The sequence below is a fragment of the Onychostoma macrolepis genome, chromosome 20, assembly GCF_012432095.1.
Source record: "Onychostoma macrolepis isolate SWU-2019 chromosome 20, ASM1243209v1, whole genome shotgun sequence".
Taxonomy (NCBI): Eukaryota; Metazoa; Chordata; class Actinopteri; order Cypriniformes; family Cyprinidae; genus Onychostoma; species Onychostoma macrolepis.
Genome location: NC_081174.1, coordinates 25,346,044 through 25,365,456, shown reverse-complemented (window position 1 = coordinate 25,365,456; position 19,413 = coordinate 25,346,044). Strand labels below are relative to the sequence as shown.

Sequence of the window (19,413 nt, the reverse complement as noted above, 5' to 3'; positions counted from 1 at the left end):
TGTGTTTCATACCTCTCTTTCTCTCTCTATATAAATTTAATCTTTATATTTATTATATGTAACAACATATTTACATTTAATATACTTTACATTTATTATGTGTACTTTAGAAATGATTTACTAAATTAAGGGGATTACATAGTGATACGATTAAGGATAAATACAGTGATATGCATGTGAATTCTTCAGATCCTAGCAAACAGGTTTGAGTTCAATACTACCCTCAAATTGAGTTTAGTTCCTCACGACCCCTTTCACTCTCCCTGGTGATTTCCTGTGTCTCTCCACCGTCTTGTCATATACAGCCATTAAAAGCCCATAAAACCAGAGAATCCTTTTACAAAATAAAACATTGTCCTTTTTTGAAATGCCTTCAACAGCGCACATCTCATGAAGATGCATTAGGATATGCCTGCCCACTAGATGAATACACTTACATAACCACATTCAGCCTGAGAAGGGTCTGCGACACGAATTACAGGCGTACGGCGGCCGCACCACAGGTGCCTGAGCCAAAGCGAACAATAGCGTGGAAGCAAACAGCATTAGCGATGTGGACAGAATTAATGATGTAGGTGACCCACATGGAGGGAGGAAAGCGCCTTCGCTAGAGGTGATAGCAGCACTTGTGCTAAGTGCAGATATGGTGAAAAGCTATATTTACTGACAGGAAGTGAAGACCATTTGTCCTGTAGCTGTGTTATTAGCCGCTGCTTGTTATAAAACGCTCGGCCGCTCCATTTAGAGCATTTGTCAGAGCACTTCACTCCAGTTCTACTGCAGTTTAAACAAGGAAACACACCCCGGACACTCAAGCTAATATGAAAAGCTTTGATAAACACTGAAGTGTGTTTCTGCTCTCTGCCATGAGCCGCCCACTAGTTCTGCATTGTCCTCGCCAGCGGTGCCCGACTGCAAAAAGACGAGTGTTGTGTATTCTGTCAGTCGAGGGATAACTCATCCAATCAAATCCTCTGACAGCTTGTCTTTCTCAGGATTTCTGCACTGATTTCCTGCTTGCCTACGATTGAAGATCTTGGGGTGACCAGGATCTCTGACTCCGTTAGAAATGTATGAAACAGGAGTGGGCTGCGTGACCACATAATCTATATTATCAGGGCTCGGCAATAAGGACTGCCCGATGGCCCTTGCCTGATCGGGGCCACTGCAGCGTCGTCACCAAAGTTTATCATTTGCATGTGTTTTTAAGCCTTGTTCATTTAAAAGTTCAAGGATTAAAAAAGCATTTGGCCGCGAAAGACAACTCCATTCAACAGCGCACGCACACTTGTCTTTAATAATGTTTGAACTATGTTTGAATATATTTATTTATAACTAGTGGGTTTTGCTGTGGTATCAAATTAAAATTGAGAATTGTAAAATTTGATTGGCATCTAAAATATTGGTGTCATAAGCTTATTTATCGGAATACAAGATAACAGATCAAAAACAATGATAACAGCAACTATTTTATTTTTTGTGGCAGGGCCAGTGAAAATGTTGGCAGGGCAAGTAAAATTTGAACCACTGGGGTCAGTAGAAAAAATCCTTAACGTTGAGCCCCGATTATGTAATTTTAGATTATGGTCATGGTCTATTATTCCAATATTTTGCTTTAATGTAACAACTTTGTATAATACGGTGAATCAAATACACCACAAATGAAATCTAAATGATCATATTTTCTTTTTAAGTGATGGTTGCAATTGAAAAGATTTATAATGAAAGATAAGTATGGCATCAGCACAAATTCTATTGTATGATATTTGATGTGTACATTTCTAAGGCCTCTAAAATGATCAGAATGATCAAAACTTAAAATGTATCCAATATAATAAATGAGTCTTTTGAGGGACATTTATCTCTCAATCATTATTGTATTGCAATGCATTATACGAAACTACAGTTTTTAATCATAAAACCAAGCATTTAAATTTAATCTTACTTAGACATTATTGCGAAATAGTGACATCTGATATCTATAAGCATTTTATGCAAGTAATCTGCTATATTAATATAAACATGTCACTGATGTACAGTACAATGTATCAATTTATTTTTACTTTTTGATATAAATATTAAAAACTGCAACAAATTGCATATTTTTTCCTCCTTTATCATTCTATATGAAACATAACCCTGACATATCAAATATGATATTTGATAAGACACTAGATTTTTAGGTTCAATAAACTGCTCCATTTCAAAAATTAAATTTTTCTGACTATTATTTCACGTCAGGCTTTACAGGGTTAATGTTCTCAATTCTTACTGGATGAGTTATGTTTGAAGCCACAAGAAAACAGCCAATATACAAACAACCATGACGCACATCTATTGAATGTGACACACATATATTAATGTGGCAGCTGCAAACAACTAAACTCCACATCTTGACTTACTGCAAATACATCTACCGTGATGCAGTATAAACACAGAAAAATCTTTACTCATTGACATTGACCGCCACATGATACAGTATATACACGGTCAAATCACTCAAAACTAGTGCTTATCTAACCACATGAACATCTGCCTTGAAACGTACTCGTTTATGATTAAAACCTCACTGCACAGACAAAATCTGTATTTGATTACGAATAAGCAAACATGAATACATACCCATATATGAATATTCTAGAATTGTATATGAATCTGCGTTACAGGAAATAATGTTGTAAATATTGTTCAGTTTCTTGCACAGACTGATTGTTTCGCTTCATAAGACCTCAATATATTGTCAAAAGCCATGGGTATTAATTTGGTCTTGCCTGAATGCGTTTTTTTTTTTTTACTCTTAATGTGTTTTTTTTTATTCAAAAACTTGTATTTTATGAATCACCAAGGACCACGGTTTCAGCTAAGCTGTTATACTGGGAAAAAATAAAATAAATTCACCCGCATCTTGGATGGCCTGAGGCAAATTTTCATTTTTGGGTGAACTATTCCTTTAACTGATATTTCTGAGACCAAGGTAGCTGAAATACGTCAAATTACAAAAAAAACAAAAAAAAAAAAGTTAAACAGCATAAACAACAACAAAGCAAGCAGTATTTAAACAGTCAAAGAATCGAGCTGCAGAAAATGGCTTCTGCCACAAAATAATCCCACCAAACTGTTTGTTCATTATAATTTCGGAGAGCCGAGTGCACAGGTGACAGAGAGACGCTGCTGGGTTTGAGGATTCAGATACAGCGCTTGCGAGTTAATAAGACATGCAGTGGAGAGATCTGACCTGCTTGGCTGAAGAAAGCCTCAGGAGTTCATGCGGAAATGTGTTTGTTTGTGCGTCACTGACCTCTTTAGGTTGAGAAGAGCCCAAGGGATGCCAGTCGGGGTCTTAAAAGCCGGCAACAGCTTCTCTCCTAGTTCAACAGCTTTTCTCCTGAACACCTTGAAGTAAAAGACAGACAGACAGACACACAGAGGTTAGTCTAACCTCATCCGTACACAGCAGCGGCAGAGCCGTGTAACCTCTGGCTGCCCCTGCCTTCCCATAAACTCACCATATTTATTTTATCAGTCATATTTGCATGATACACAGAGTCAACTGACAGAAAGAGAGGCATTGATATTCTGCTGAGGGCAGGATCCGGGAGACGGCTGATAACAGCAGATAAGACGAGGGCACGCGGCCCGCTGTAAACCTGCTGCCTGCCTGTCATCTTCAGTCTGCTACCTGGCCCTTCATTCCACTCCTCTGACATTTCAAACCATCATGGAGCCGCTATGAATCCCTCGACCAGCAAATATGCTGCATATCTGCTGTCTGCTGAGATGATATCGCACTGAGCCGAAGCAGACTAATCTGGCTTTAGCTCTTTTATCCAGAAACTGAATTTTTGTTTAAGTGATACGTAAAGGGGCCATGTTCAACACTTGTGTTTAATTATTGAAATAAATATAAATACATTATTATCACTACCACTCAGAAGTTTGGGGGCAGTAAGATTGTTAACGAAAGAAGTTAATGCTTTTATTCAGCATGGATGCATTAAACTGATCAAAAGTAACAAGACATTCATAATGTTACAAATATATTAAGCAACACAACTTTTTTCAACATTGATAATAATGATAAATATTTATTGAGAAGCAAATCAGCATGATTTCTGAAGGATCATGTGATACTGAAGACTGGAGTAATGATGTTGAAAATTCAGCTTTGCATAAAGGAATAAATTACATTTTAACATTCAAATAGAAAACTTATTTAAAAAAAAAAAAAAAAAAAAAAAAAAAAAAAAAAATCACAACAATATTTCATAATAATACTGTTTAATCCAGACTTTATAAGCATAAGAGAGTTCTTTACAGAATATATATATATATATATATATATATATATATATTCTGTAAAGAACTCTCTTATACACAGTATAAGCGCACATTATGTAAACTTATTTTGGATGCGATTAATCAATCGTTTGACAGCACTTATATTTATATTTATATTTAAGTTTACATAATGTGCGCTTATACTGTGTATATTTATTGTGTGTATATAAATAAAATATAAGAATATAAATATATAAATGCAAATATTTCCAAAATATATACTGTATGTGTGTGTTTACATATACTAGGACTGCAGAAAATAATGCATAATCATAATTGTCAATTATTCATCATATTATCACGATTATTTTGAACAATTATGCCATTGAAGCTGCTAGCCATATATACAGTGTATGTATGCATATATACACACACACACACACATATACACACACATTTTACAGTACAATTTATATTATCAGGATTCCAGACTAACGTTCGAGAGCAGTGGCACCAGCACCTGATTTGGTAGCACAGAACATGTAATAATAATAAAAGTTTTGTCTCTTAGAAATGCACATTAGAACAGGAGCTTGAGTTCAGAGTAGCAGGAGCTTGAGTTGGGATGCAGATGTACATTTATTTTTATTAACAAAAACAGTACCATTTAGTACCATTGTGAAAACTGTAACAGCCTCATCTTTTATACATTTATAGGTCATAACCAAAAGTACAGCACCTCATTACCATGGTAAAAAAGTAGCCTAACTATATGGCTTCCATGCTGTTTGCATTGAAAAACAGTAGCCTAAAGACATTTAGTCAATTACAAATCCACATCAACTGATAGAATAATTAAAATAATGGAATTATATTCCATTACTCCTTTAACATATTTAGTATATTAATAATATAATACGCAATATGAATATCCTACTTTTCTGCCACTGTATTGTTACCGTTAGCATTACTACATTAAAACTATGGTAAATGTGGGTGATGTGTGGATTGAAACGTCTTCTAACTGGATCGTTGTTGCACTGTTTCTGCTGCTTTCTGCATCAGTGTTGATGAGAATAACAGCTCAGATTTATTTGGCTTTAAACTAGTTTAAATTAAAGAGACGTGATTTGTACTGGAGAAATCTGCGCTGAACTCGAGTGCTTCTTACTGGATTTCACAGCGCTATTTAGAAATAGGTCATAACCAAAAGTACAGCACCTCATTACCATGGTAAAAAAGTAGCCTAACTATATGGTTTCCATGCTGTTTGCATTGAAAAACAGTAGCCTAAAGACATTTTCGGTTTTCGGCCGAAATACTTTTAATCACCGAAACAATACGGCCGAAATGTGATGACGCAAACAGAAACCGCGACCTGCACGTGCTTGTCTGAAGCAACATGTCTGCGGTGTAGACGTATTTCAGTATATCTGAGAAAGACCCACGGACAGCGATTTGCAAAACATGTAATGCCGAAATTTCAAGAGGGGGTGCATCTGCAAAGACTTTCTCCACGTCAGGTTTAATTTATCACCTGAAATCCAAACATTCCGATCGCTACGCTGAATATGAGAGGAACGCGGCACAGAAAAGAAAAATGCCTCCGAGCACGCCCACTCCGTCTGAGGCGGACGTTTTTGAAAAGGCAAGGATTATTACATTATTATTTAATGTACACATGAGTGGGGTCAAGTTAAACATTTTAGTTAGAATTTTATTTTATACTGTGCATTGTTGCAATGTGCTAAATAAATATTTGCATAATTTGTAATTGATTTATTCTTTGAAACTTTAAAATTAATTTATGCAATTGCAATGCCTTGATTTTAGTAAAGTTAGTACATAGTCATAGCCATAAATGCAATGGTACTAATAATTGGCATAATTTCATTCGGTGTTTCGGTTTTCGGCCTTGGTTTCCTCTCTTTCGGTTTCGACCAAGAATTTTCATTTCGGTGCATCCCTACTGTTTTCTTTTGAGGCGAGCGGATAAAAGGTCAGTGTGGCGTGCAGTTCAAACAAGTACCACACGCTTATGTAAAAAAAAAAAAAAAAAGAAACATAAGATTCAGTCACAACACAATTAAGCATATTAAGATCCACTTGTAATGTTGGCCCATGATTCCTGTTTCTGCGACTGCACCTTTAAGTCTTTAATATTTAAATGGACAGCTTTCTACATTATGTTCCAATTAAACAAATATTGAAGATATACAATATTTGTTGTGCAAAGTGTAGCTCTCCATCTTTGAAGGGTTACTTTGGCGAAGGAGATGCAGAGATCTGCATGCAGATCTGTGTCAGAGGGCCAGATTTACTCATCCCTCTTGTAATTCATCCTGAGTCAGAAAGCCCACAAAGCAAAGGTCCCCTGAGCATGGCCAGATCACTGCGTGAGAGCCTTTCTAAACACCACAGAAGCAGACGGCACAGGCAGAAATCAAACTGCAATGCAATGACTTGTCAAAATTTACTAGGGAATAAAAGCACTGCACTGGTGTGCAGCAGTAAAACAACAATAATCATACAACTGGGATTAAATCATGGGAAATCAGAGACATGATGCATCATCCTAATTGCAACAGCGAAGAGTCAGTATCATCAAAACAGAATACTGATCATAATTCCCACTGTATGGCTCTAAACAAGGACGTCTTTTCCTCCAAGTCCGTCATTCTGTCTGCATATCAAGGATGAGGTCAACACATCGAAGCGTGCATCGCTCCGTAGCGTTTTCCCCAGCGCCTCAACGGCCTAGATGAAGTCTGTGTGTTCGCCCTTGCTCTTCAAACACAAGGTGAGTGGTTATCTCGTCTATGTGAATTCACTTAGCAGGTTGTCTGGTTGGATGCCGCCAGCATTCGCCACATTCAGCGCTGCATGCAGGCAGGTTTAAAAGCACATTTGAGCCTGTGGACTGTCATTCCAGATTACGATGCCATCAGCATGAGCACAATTGGAGATTATGGGTGAGCAGATCACTCAAAGCATGCCATCACTTTGATCAATGCCTGTAATAAAACCCCTGCGCCTCGGAGTAAACAAAACAAAACAGAGCAGCCCTGCTAGACATTTTCAAATAAAGTCATGACAATGTTCAATATATCAAAAACAGTCAGCCTTTAATATAAATGAGAACTGATGACCACAGCATGCTACAGATGTTTATGTGGTTTACTTTAATTTATCAGTGGAGTAGAGAGTTTGTAGTGTCTGATTAGGTTCATTTGACTAATGACAAAATTAAGCATTAAATTAAGATTGTGCTTGCCTGTGCAAAACTCTATACCACGATGCTTTAGCAATAACTAATAATTATTAATAATAAAAAAACATTCATAGCATTATAACTTTGTGCTGTTATTTATTATCATACTTCACATGTAATATATCATTTTTTTCGGTTTAATATTCATTTATTTAGCTGAATAAATTAAATAATAATAATAATAATAATAATAAATGACGACAACAACAACAACAACGTATATTTTTAACAAATTACAAAATTAAGCATAAAGTTACGCTTGCCCACGTAAAACTCTATCATGACTGTTGAGCAATAACTAATAATAATAAAAAAAAAATAATAATAATAAAAAACAATATTATGTTGTGCTAATAAAATATGATTTTTAAGTGTGAAAAGTAACGCTGGAGAGAAGTAAAAGATCAAGCAGACTATAAAACTTAAAAATCATTATATTTTATTAGTAGCAGTAATAATAATAATAATAATATTTTTTTATTAAAGTGAAATGTAACACTGGTGAGAAGTAAAAGGTCAAGCAGACTTGAAGGTTGCTCAAAAATGTCCTGTCCTGTGCCACTTCAAGATGTAAGTGAAAGTTGTATGAGCGTGTGCAAGACAAAAAGTGACTGCTGGTCGAGTGCTAGACGTCCACTAAATGAGATAAATTGGCTTGTCAGTGGACGTTGACTTGAGAACCTCATAAGCTTTATCTAGATTACTGTTAGGACTACAGGGAATGGAGCACACAGCTGCAGAGTGCCACCTGACCCTTTCAAAGCCCTCCAAAACCTGCGCTCACCCAGAGATCAGTCTGATCCGGGTATGGAGACGAGCGGACAGAAAGGTTCAAGAAAAAGCTATGAACCCAAAGCCCTAAAGCTCGAGACAGCTTTGACAAAGGTTGACATTTACTCCACTGTGAGGACCAAAGCTCACGCAGAGGGAGCACAGAAAGTGTAGTATGGAGACATGAAAATACAGCTAAACTATCAGCAAAGGTGCTGCATGCAAATTAGACTTAATTTCAACTTCAAATCAGGTCACACAAATGAAGGTTTGTTGAAGAATGCAAATGAATTCCATCATTAACTTTAAGGTAGATCTGCACAACAAAGTGGACAGCAGTGTTGCTTTGAGACAAATGTACCGTTCCAGTAACCTTTATTAATACAAAATTAAAGTGATGCTTCGGTATTTCATTAAACAGAGTGAATTTTTCACAGATACTTCTGGAAACCAGATTTAGGTTTAAAAGATTAATTGCTGGGGGAGAGAATCTATTATCAGATCAATCCAAAGGTAAACCGGGTAGACAAAACAAGGTCAACATTACCAAATGAAAGTCCCAGAAGCCGTAGCCCAGATGAACTCCTTTTACCAAATTAAAGGTGCTTTTAATGTATTTTTAATCACACTGTGAATTGTTATTAACCATCCAAACAGATAAAAGCAGTGTTTACCAAAGCAAGCATTACTATTATTATTGCTCATACACTGAGCAATGCTCGGCCAACATTAAAATATTACATTTTGAATTTTTTGGGGGGTATATATGGGAATGATACCTGAACTCTGCAGCGGTCATCTCACTATTTTTTTTTTTTTTTTCCTTGAACAGTAGCATCATGGCAGCAAGTGAAAAAACACAAAACAAAAAAACATTCATAAAATCAATTAATTCACTATTAATATTATTAATATAAAATCAATTTGGTTTTAAGTTAACCGATTTAGTTAATTAATATATATATTCATTTATTAATATCTAAAAAATATATCTATATCTATACACACACACACTTACAGTAGAAGCATAAAACTAAGGTGAAAAATTTAATATGAGTGAATAAAGACAGTCTTCTCCTCTGCAAACTTGTACTGCGTGGCATGAAATATTGATTTTCACCAAGGCCTTAAGTGAAAAACTAAACTTGATATCTTTCTGGTCTAACAGCATGTAGAGACAGAATAGTCACCTGTTAATAATTAAAACTTCTTAATTAATTGAAACAAGACTAAGAATCCTAGCAGATGCAAAAGAGTTGTTGAACACTGTACTGTGCTAAATAGCGGTCACCTCTGATACAGCAGAAAGCAGCTTTTGACATCACTTAGTGTCTGGTACAGTAGATCACGCAGGAGACACTTCTGAACGCAGCACCTGAAAGCAATTTCTCAGAACACTTCAGCATATTTATCTTAAGTCAGCAGCTCTAGCCCATGAGGCTCAGCCTTTAGCTCCAACAGCTTTTATGCAAGAGCAAGACAGATGAGCGGAAACTATGACCAGAAAAAAAATAAAATAAAAAATAAGGGTTTAGAGACAAAGTGAAGGACACTATTAACCCCTCAGGAACTTGTGACACTGTCATTATCAGAACATTAGTGACCATCAGCTTGAACAGCAAGCAAAAGATGCTGTGTCATTTAATAGAGAAATCAAGGCTTCTGCTTATGCTCTTACAAGTTCAAGTTTAGCCTTGAGTCATACTGCTAATGAGAAACAGATGAGGTAAGTATGTCCGTTCTTGTGACTGACTAATATTTTAGCCAGGTCAATATTTATTAATTGTCTGATAATTGAACATTTTGAGCATTAGCCAATAACTATATAGGTAACAATAACAACAATGACGTCAACAATAACAACAACAGATATTATACATGCATTTTTGAGAAAATAAAATATATATTTTTTAAATATTTCATATTTAAAATAAAACAACACACACACACATATACATATATACACACACATATATACATACATACATATATATATACATATATATATACATATATACATATATATACATATACATACATATACATATATATACATATATATACATATATATATATACACACACACACATATACATATACATATATATTATATTATATTATATTATATATGTGCGTGTAGATATTTCAATATATTACATAAAAATGATGAAAAATGAATAATAAATGAATAAATAAAATGTATATGTCTAAACGCACACATTTTATATATACAGTTTTGAGAACAAAAAAAAATTAAATGTATAAACATTTTTTCTTAAATTCAACATCGTATGTTACAGGAACTATACTATTTTTAAATATAAATATATAATAAATCTGAATACATTTTATATAATACATTTGTTTTATATAAAAAAAATATAGATTTTTTTATTCACTATATTAACTATTAACTTTTTTTAAATATATGGCCAGGATACAAAGCACTTAAAGAGGGGGAAAAAAACAAAAACCAAAAAAAAAAAAACACACCCCAAACATTAAAGCAAATAAAATAAAATGTACAGGCAATAACCTGTTCTGTCACAAATATACTAGGGGGAAAAAAACAGCTAATCTCCTTTTGGCATAAATAAAATATATGTATTAGCAATATATCTGCTATCACCAGCCTTGTTTTCTAAATGTTACCTGTGGCTTTTGAAAAACTCATCTCGATTCACAGAATCGTCAATTCCACAGCATTTCTAATTGTTTCAAATTAGACATGCTTGGCAGTTTCGACAAAATGGCAACAACCTTGTGGAGAGCTGTTTAATCCAACAGTGTACTCCGAGAGCGACCTTTATGAGCATGATGGAAAGGAACTCATCTCTCTTCACACAAGATCTTTTGTATCTTCAGGGAAAACACTGTAAAAATGATGTATTCAAGATATGTACAGAGAGAAGAGGACTGTGCTAAATGAATAATGAAACCTGTGATATTTCCCCAAGGTTGGATTGGGAAACCTGAGTGTGAGAGAGCGATCTCTCATATGAACGTAGTCAGTAAATTACACCCAGAGCTCCAGTCAACGGCTGCTCTGCGCCGGCTTCCCTTTGGCTGCAATACAAGACATGCTGTAATAACGGAGCAGCCTGCTCACATCTGGTTTGTGTAGTCATACAATCCAGACAAATAACACACAGATCTCTAACTGCTGCCACTAGAACATCTACATACGAGTGTAAAGCCTGCTTCTCACACCACACAATGCAGTGTGTATTTATCTTAGCACAACACCAGCTGCAGTGTTTTCCCTAGGGTTTATCGCTTTGGGGGGGGTTCCCGACATAAAAATAAAGGGGATTTAATATTGATCATAACATCGAAGACATTGTATGATTATTCCTTAAAAGATAAGGTTAATAGTTTTAGTAGTAGTAGCCTATTACGTACGTTCTACTGAACAACAGTAATATATTTCTGCCCAATGTCTTCAAGTGAAACCGAACTTTTATTTTGACGGGTTGCCGTGAATACCTTTACATTTCATTGTATATGATATGAGGATAGTTTTTCTCAAATGAAACGGTTAAATGCTCATGAAGTGACTCTCGGAGCAGTTCTGGACATGATGTTCATGTATTTATGTCCTCATTTAGTGAGGCGGCAGACGTTAATATCACCGCAAGCGTCACGCGGGCTTCTGTACGAGTAGTGAACAAACCCGCGCATCTGCGCCATACATTAACACAGAGACAGAAGTCATATTGAAATAGTCGTTTTGCGGCTTAATATTTACGCTTACGTTTGTGTTTGTGCGCATGCGCGAACCGGGGCGGAACTCCAGCGGAACTACAGAGAGCGCGTCCATGTAACGTAGAGACAGAAATGACATGCCGTCGTGTAAATAAGGTAAATAACATAAGGCTATTTTAGTTTGTTTAATAAAAGAACAAGATATAGAAATTTCTTTTTGTCAAATCAGCTTAGATAATTCATGTTTAGACAACTTAAGTTTCAAAATTTCACATTTAATTCAATGCGTTTCTTGAAATTTCTTTGTAATTGTTTGTGAAAACTTTCTACACTTTTTTCCCCATTTACAGGTCACGCAAATTGGCAACTTACCAGCATAAATAGTTGAAAAATGTATGTACAAGTTCAACATTTTTGGAAAGTTTGATTATCCATCTAACATAAAAATCTGATCTGATCATCTATGTGGAAAGAATTGTCTGCAAATTAGACAGTGAGAAAAAAGGACAGTAAAGAAATTTACAATGCCGGTAATGACATTTCATTTTTTCCCCCTTTTTTCATTTTTTGAAAAGTCTCTAATGCTCCCAAAATTTTTTATTTGACGACAAATACTGTATAAAATTGTGAAATGTAGTACAATTTAAACAATTTTCTAGTTTTAAATGTTTTACATTTTTATTTATACCTGTTTTTTATTCCACTCTTCAGAGTCGCATGATGCTTCAGAAATCAATCTAAAATGCTGATTTGGTGCTCAAGAAACATTTTTTATACTATCAGTGTTGAAAACCGATGTGTTGCTTAACATATTAAAATGTCCTCACTGGCATTTAATCAATTTTAATGCATCCTTGTGGAATAAAAGTATCAGTTTTTTAATTTAAAAAAAAAGTAGTATAGCTTATCACAATCTAGTCCTCACTTTATTTTCCAAACATGACTGCAGTTGTGTTACAGTATTAATGCAGTCAGTGTGCAATCAGCTGTCGCATTTACACGGTTTCTTTAATTTAGTGTGATGTAAAACAGGCCCAAAACTCACCTTTTCCAACTTATTCAGTCTGATAAAGAACGCAACAGAGATCCGCCGACATAATTGTGCTTCTGCTGGCTGGTGCGTTTCTCCGTAATGAATTAATTCTGCATTAATGCCAGAGTTTGTCTGCCAGACATGTACAGCGGTGTGACAGACAGCTGAGGAATAATTGATTCCTCTAAGGCTGAGCAGGCATCTTTTTAATAGGACAGATATACGGTAACATGGGGCCATTGTGCTTATAATACAACGGGGATGAATAGGCGGCCAGGCGGAATGGAAGCAGAATTTATCAACGGCGGATCCTGTTGCAGCTCTTTTCAATAAGACACTGAAGTCTCTGTGTTCAGACACACTGAATCGGCCTTGACATTGTGACACATCATATCAAAAGAAGAAGAGGGGGGAAATTCTACTTGGAAAAAAATTTTTAATAAATAAATATAAAAAAAAACAAGCTTAACAATACCAGTAAGCCAAAATGTGCCAGGAAACACATCTATGTGATGGTCGGCACCAACATTTAGTTGTCAAGGGCATGTCTGGAAATGATAAACAGTGTAGTCATACCGCAGCCATTCAGATGAAAATGAGGGGCTGGTTGAAAAGACTAGATGGATGGCATGAGATGACAGGGACGAGAGATAGATGGAGAACAGGCTTTCAGCATTGTGATGAAATAGGCCACAGGGACGCACCTGTGCTCACTGATAAAGCAGAACTAGTGAGAATGTGGAGCCACACTGACCCTGAACGTCATTCCTCGCCATATCAAAGGAAGAACAGGAAGCGTTGGTGTGATTTCACAGACCACTGCCAAACTAAAAAATAGGGTTGTCAAGTGCAGTACTTTGACAGAGAGTCTATACAAAAACAATACTGGTCTGACTGCAAGATCGCTGCTGACGAACTCTTGATTTTACTATCTGTTCCTGTAAACGAAGCCAATTATATCTAGACGGAGAAACTGAATTTTTAAATGCAGCCAAAGAGATATTCTTACTTTATTGCTTATAATTTAGTTTTTCCTCCATTTCTCCTGACTGTTTACGCAAATAAAGTACTTGAGAAAACAATTACTTGTAAAAGTTATTTACTTAATTGTGCAATACTTAAAAGCTCCTTGCCATTTTATTTTTTGAAATGGCTAATATCTAACTTGTGTGTACAAAAGCATATTTGCGATATTTAGAATTATGAAAATGCACGCATGTGTAACGGCATCTAAAACTCTGGTATTGTGACAACTAGGGCTGGGTATCGTTCAAAAATTTTCAATAACGATACCGATACTGGTTCCTGAACGATACTTTTGAGATACCAATTTTATGAAATCAGTTTGAACAAGATTACATTATCTCAAAAAACTCTGGTTTTATTTTTTTCAGCTTGTTGACATTTATATAGACTTAAAGCCTCATCTCCTGAGCCACTGCACAAATGAACAAAATATATTCACAACACAATAAATCAGTGCAAATAGTTTTAATAAAGTTCAAATAGTTTTCAGTTTACACATCTGTTAGGCTACTTTTACACTAGTGCGTGTTCGTTTTAAAACGCATAACTTAGTTTATTCAAATTTATTCTTAAAATAGCCTTGTGAAGTTTTCTTTTTCCTGGTTTTCAAATGAAGGCATAAAACATTAATTTCATTTATCTTTAAATGATTGAAAATCAAACTTTATTTAGGCAAACAAACAAAGGGGGTTTACTATAAAAATTAAAACATGGAAGAAATGTTGTATGATCAGTACTTAAAGTAAAGTTTTAATAATTTTAATAGCAGCCTAGTAGTAGCAGTATGTACATTCTGCTGAACAATAGTAATATATTTCTGCTGCAATGTCTTCCAAGTTAAACCAAACTTTCATTTTGACGGGTCGCTAGTTCCGTGTGTACAGGTGCTGGTCATATAATTAGAATATCATCAAAAAGTTGATTTCACTAATTCCATTCAAAACGTGAAACTTGTATATTATATTCATTCATTACACACAGACTGATATATTTCAAATGTTCATTTCTTTTAATTTTGGTGATTAGAGCTTACAGCTCATGAAAGACAAAAATCAGTATCTCAAAATATTAGAATATTACTTAAGACCAATACAAAGAAAGGATTTTTAGAAATCTTGGCCAACTGAAAAGTATGAAAATGAAAAGTCTGAGCATGTACAGCACTCAATACTTAGTTGGGGCTCCTTTTGCCTGAATTACTGCAGCAATGCGGCGTGGCATGGAGTCGATCAGTCTGTGGCACTGCTCAGGTGTTATGAGAGCCCAGGTTGCTCTGATAGTGGCCTTCAGCTCATCTGCATTGTTGGGTCTGGTGTCTCTCATCTTCCTCTTCACAATACCCCACAGATTCTCTATGGGATTCAGGTCAGGCGAGTTTGCTGGCCAAATCAAGCACAGTAACACTATGGTCATTGAACCAGCTTTTGGTACCTTTGGCAGTGTGGGCAGGTGCCAAGTCCTGCTGGAAAATGAAATCAGCATCTCCATAAAGCTTGTCAACAGAAGGAAGCATGAAGTGCTCTAAAATTTCCTGGTAGATGGCTGCGTTGACTGTGGACTTCAGAAAACACAGTGGACCAACACCAGCAGATGACATGGCAGCCCAAATCATCACTGACTGTGGAAACTTCACACTGGACTTCAAGCAACATGGATTCTGTGCCTCTCCACTCTTCCTCCAGACTCTGGGACCTTGATTTCCAAATGAAATGTAAAATTTACTTTCATCTGAAAAGAGGACTTTGGACCACTGAGCAACAGTCCAGTTCTTTTTCTCCACAGCCCAGGTAAGATGCTTCTGACGTTGTCTCTGGTTCAGAAGTGGCTTGGTAGCCCTTTTCCTGAAGACGTCTGAGCGTGGTGACTCTTGATGCACTGACTCCAGCTTCAGTTCTCTCCTTGTGAAGCTCTCCCAAGTGTTTGAATCGGCTTTACTGTATTCTCAAGCTTGCGGTCATCCCTGTTGCTTGTGCACCTTTTCCTACTCAAATTCTTCCTTCCAGTCAACTTTGCATTTAATATGCTTTGATAAAGCACTCTGTAAACAGCCACACCTTTCAGTAATGACCCTCTGTGACTTACCCTCTTTGTGGAGGGTGTCAATGTTCGTCTTCTGGATCTTTGCCAAGTCAGCAGTCTTCCCCATTATTGTGGTTTCAAAGAACAAGAGATACCCGGAATTTATACTGTAGGGATGGTCATTTATTCAAACTCAAATGTAAATATTCTAATATTTTGGAGATACTGATTTTTGACTTATAAATCCATGCAATTTATAAATTTTATTCAGCAAGGATGCATTATGTTGATGAAATGTGTCAGTAAAAGACATTTATAATGTTATTTTTGTTTCTTTTGAACTTTGTTCAAAGAATTCAGAAAAATGTATAATTTAGACAAAAATATTAAGTAGCATGACTGTTTTCAACATTGATAAACATTTTTGAGCATCAAATCAGCACATTAGAATGATTCAGCTTTGCCATCCCAGGAATATGTTAGTTTCAAATATTAAAATTATTATATTATATTATATTATATTATATTATATTATATATATATATATATATATATATATATATATATATATATATATATATATATATATATATATATATATATATATACACACACACATACATACATATACACACACATACATATACACACACACATACATATACACACACATATACACTTTTTTTTTTTTTTTTTTTTTTATATTTCAAATTGCATTATTATTTCACAATTTACTGTATTTTGATCAAATAAATGCAGCCTTGGATACTTAAAAAAAAAAAAAAAAAAAATTAAATAGAACGAAATATCTTAGCGACCCCAAAATTTCGAATGGTAGTTTACCATAAAGCACACCTATATCAAGCATTACCTGTTAGAGATAAAGCACACAAACATAACAGTGCAAAAGAGACTATCAAGTACTTGCTGACCTTCACTCAAAGGCTTTCACAAAAAGCACACTAGGATCACTCTCACAAGACGATAAAGTGAGATCAGATAGGAGACACTCAGCGACAAGAAGAAAGGAAGGACTGCTTTATGCACACCTGTCAAAACACTCTGTGAAAAGACATCAACGATAACATTTTCCTATTCCTCTCTCCATTTCTTCTGTCTGGACAAGATAAATGTGTGCGAGAAGGTATGACTGAAACAGATAACTGGAGTTCTAGAGTCTGTTTGACTGGCTCAAAAGAGTCATTTTGTTCGTGAATCTACAACAACGGTCATGCTATTTGTGTGTTTCTATTTCATGCAGCTATTGAACACAAACCTACAGAAAGATGAGTTGGCTTTGTTTTATTTCACACTACACCGACCATTAAACTCAAATTAAATCAGACTTTAAGCTCAGAAAAGAAGATTTGCTTTGCTGTGATTCAGAATCATCTGTGGTGACTCCATGTCTTTGCATTTCAGTCTAAAACAGGCTGATGAAACGGAACAAGCTTGTATACATGAGGGTTTCTGCTCCAACTTATCATACTCACATTTCACATATATACCACTGTAATTTACGTGACGCATACATATGCGGCAGAGCAAAACAACTCTGGACTATCAATAAATATTATGAACCTGCACAGAGAAGAAAAACAAACACACAACAAACAAACTCCCAAATTGAAATGCTCTCTGATTTCTTGACATAATAGACTACGTTGCATTCAAAATGAAGTCGGGGGCCATGCTAAATCTGATGATGCAAGTTGGTGACCTTTTTGGAGAGGCAGACAATGGACAGAAGAGACTGCCATTGCGTTGGGCTCTAAATGAGAGCGGAGAAATAAAACCTGCTGTCAAGCAGAAACTCTCGCAAGCGTGTTTCAGCGGAGACTTTAACCTTTAAAGAACCCACGACAGCCAAAGGAAATGAGGGAACTGGAGCAGAGTGATTCTATCAAACATATCAGCCGATGAAATATCACGCCGGCTGACTTATATATATATATATATATATATATATATATATAAAAAATACATAAATATTTTATTGTAAGGTGTAAAGAAGCACATAATTTTTTCAGGTATTTAGCAACAATCTGAGAGCAGAGGCTTTAATACAGGCCTTTGAGTCAATGTCTAATACATAAATGCACGAACCAGACAAACAATACAGTAAGTCATTTCACTGCAAAACAACAGCATGAAACTTTCCACAGGATTTTCCCCATGGTTCAGTACAGTCCCACAGAGCCTGTCCAATTTGCAGCTTATTCTGGTTAAGAAAAGTAGACAATCTCTCCTAACTTGACATATGGCGCTTTTCCACTGCATGGTACGGCATGGTATGGTTCACTTTTGGGGGGTTTTCCACTGGGTACAGTACCTGATACTTTTCTCAGTACCACCTCGGTTGAGGTTCCAAGCGAACCGTACCGTTACCAAAAAGTGACGTGTACACTCTGCTGATCACTGATTGGCCAGAGAAAATCGTCCTTGCTGAACTTACGACACGAGACACAACAGACCTGCTAGATTTAAATCAGCACAGCCAGCAAAGGATCGAACACAACTGTTTTGAATGAGCGCACTTCTTTTTAACAACCAAAAAATGGCTGTTTCATTGTCTGATGAGGAAGTACAGACTTTCCTCTTGTTGATAGCCGTGGAGTGGATCTAGCGAGAGCATGATGGAGCGGCGCGGAATGAAAAAGTTTTTCAGGAGTCACAGCAGTAGAGGTGGCACAACTATATAATGACATGTGAATAAACCCGCCCACTCTAAAGCGATACTAAACTGCAGTGGAAACGCAAACCGAGCCGTGCCGTACCACGCAGTGAAAAAGCACCTATATAAAAACCAACCAGAGTTTGTTTTGTTTTTATGAGGTGTTTAATAGAAGGTAAACCTGACAAGGAATTAAAGGGAAAAGTGCAACAAAAGGTTGGTGTCACTAAAAATTATTTTGAAAGATATTAATACTTGTATTCAGCAAGGACGCATTAAAATGATTAATAGTGACAGAGAAGACATTTCTGATGTTACAAAAAAATATTGAAAACAAATGCTGTTCTTTTTAATGTTCTACTCAAAAATCATGAAAAAATAAATAAAACAAACAAACAATGACACTGAAGACTGAAGTAAAGGCTGCTGAAAATTCAGTTGTCATCACAGGAATAAATTATATTTTAAAATATTTTAAAACAGAAGTTAATTATGTTAAAATGTAATATTTCACAATATTTAAACTTTAAACTCAAGCTATTGAACCTTCAGAAATCGTTCAAATGTGTTTATTTTGGTACTGAAAAAAACATTTCTCACCATTATCAATGTCAAAACAGTTGATGTTTGATATTT

The 19,413-nt window shown here is 35.7% G+C and overlaps 1 protein-coding gene across 1 annotated transcript in view; it reads right to left on the bottom strand.

The window, feature by feature from the left end:
* man1a1 (mannosidase, alpha, class 1A, member 1) overlaps positions 1 to 19,413 on the bottom strand; it is a 121,681-nt gene that overhangs the window by 36,656 nt on the left and 65,612 nt on the right. Inside the window, exon 5 of the mRNA XM_058755568.1 lies at positions 3,299 to 3,393. Coding sequence (XP_058611551.1) covers positions 3,299 to 3,393 — 95 coding nt within the window. The remainder of the gene's footprint in view (positions 1 to 3,298; positions 3,394 to 19,413) is intronic.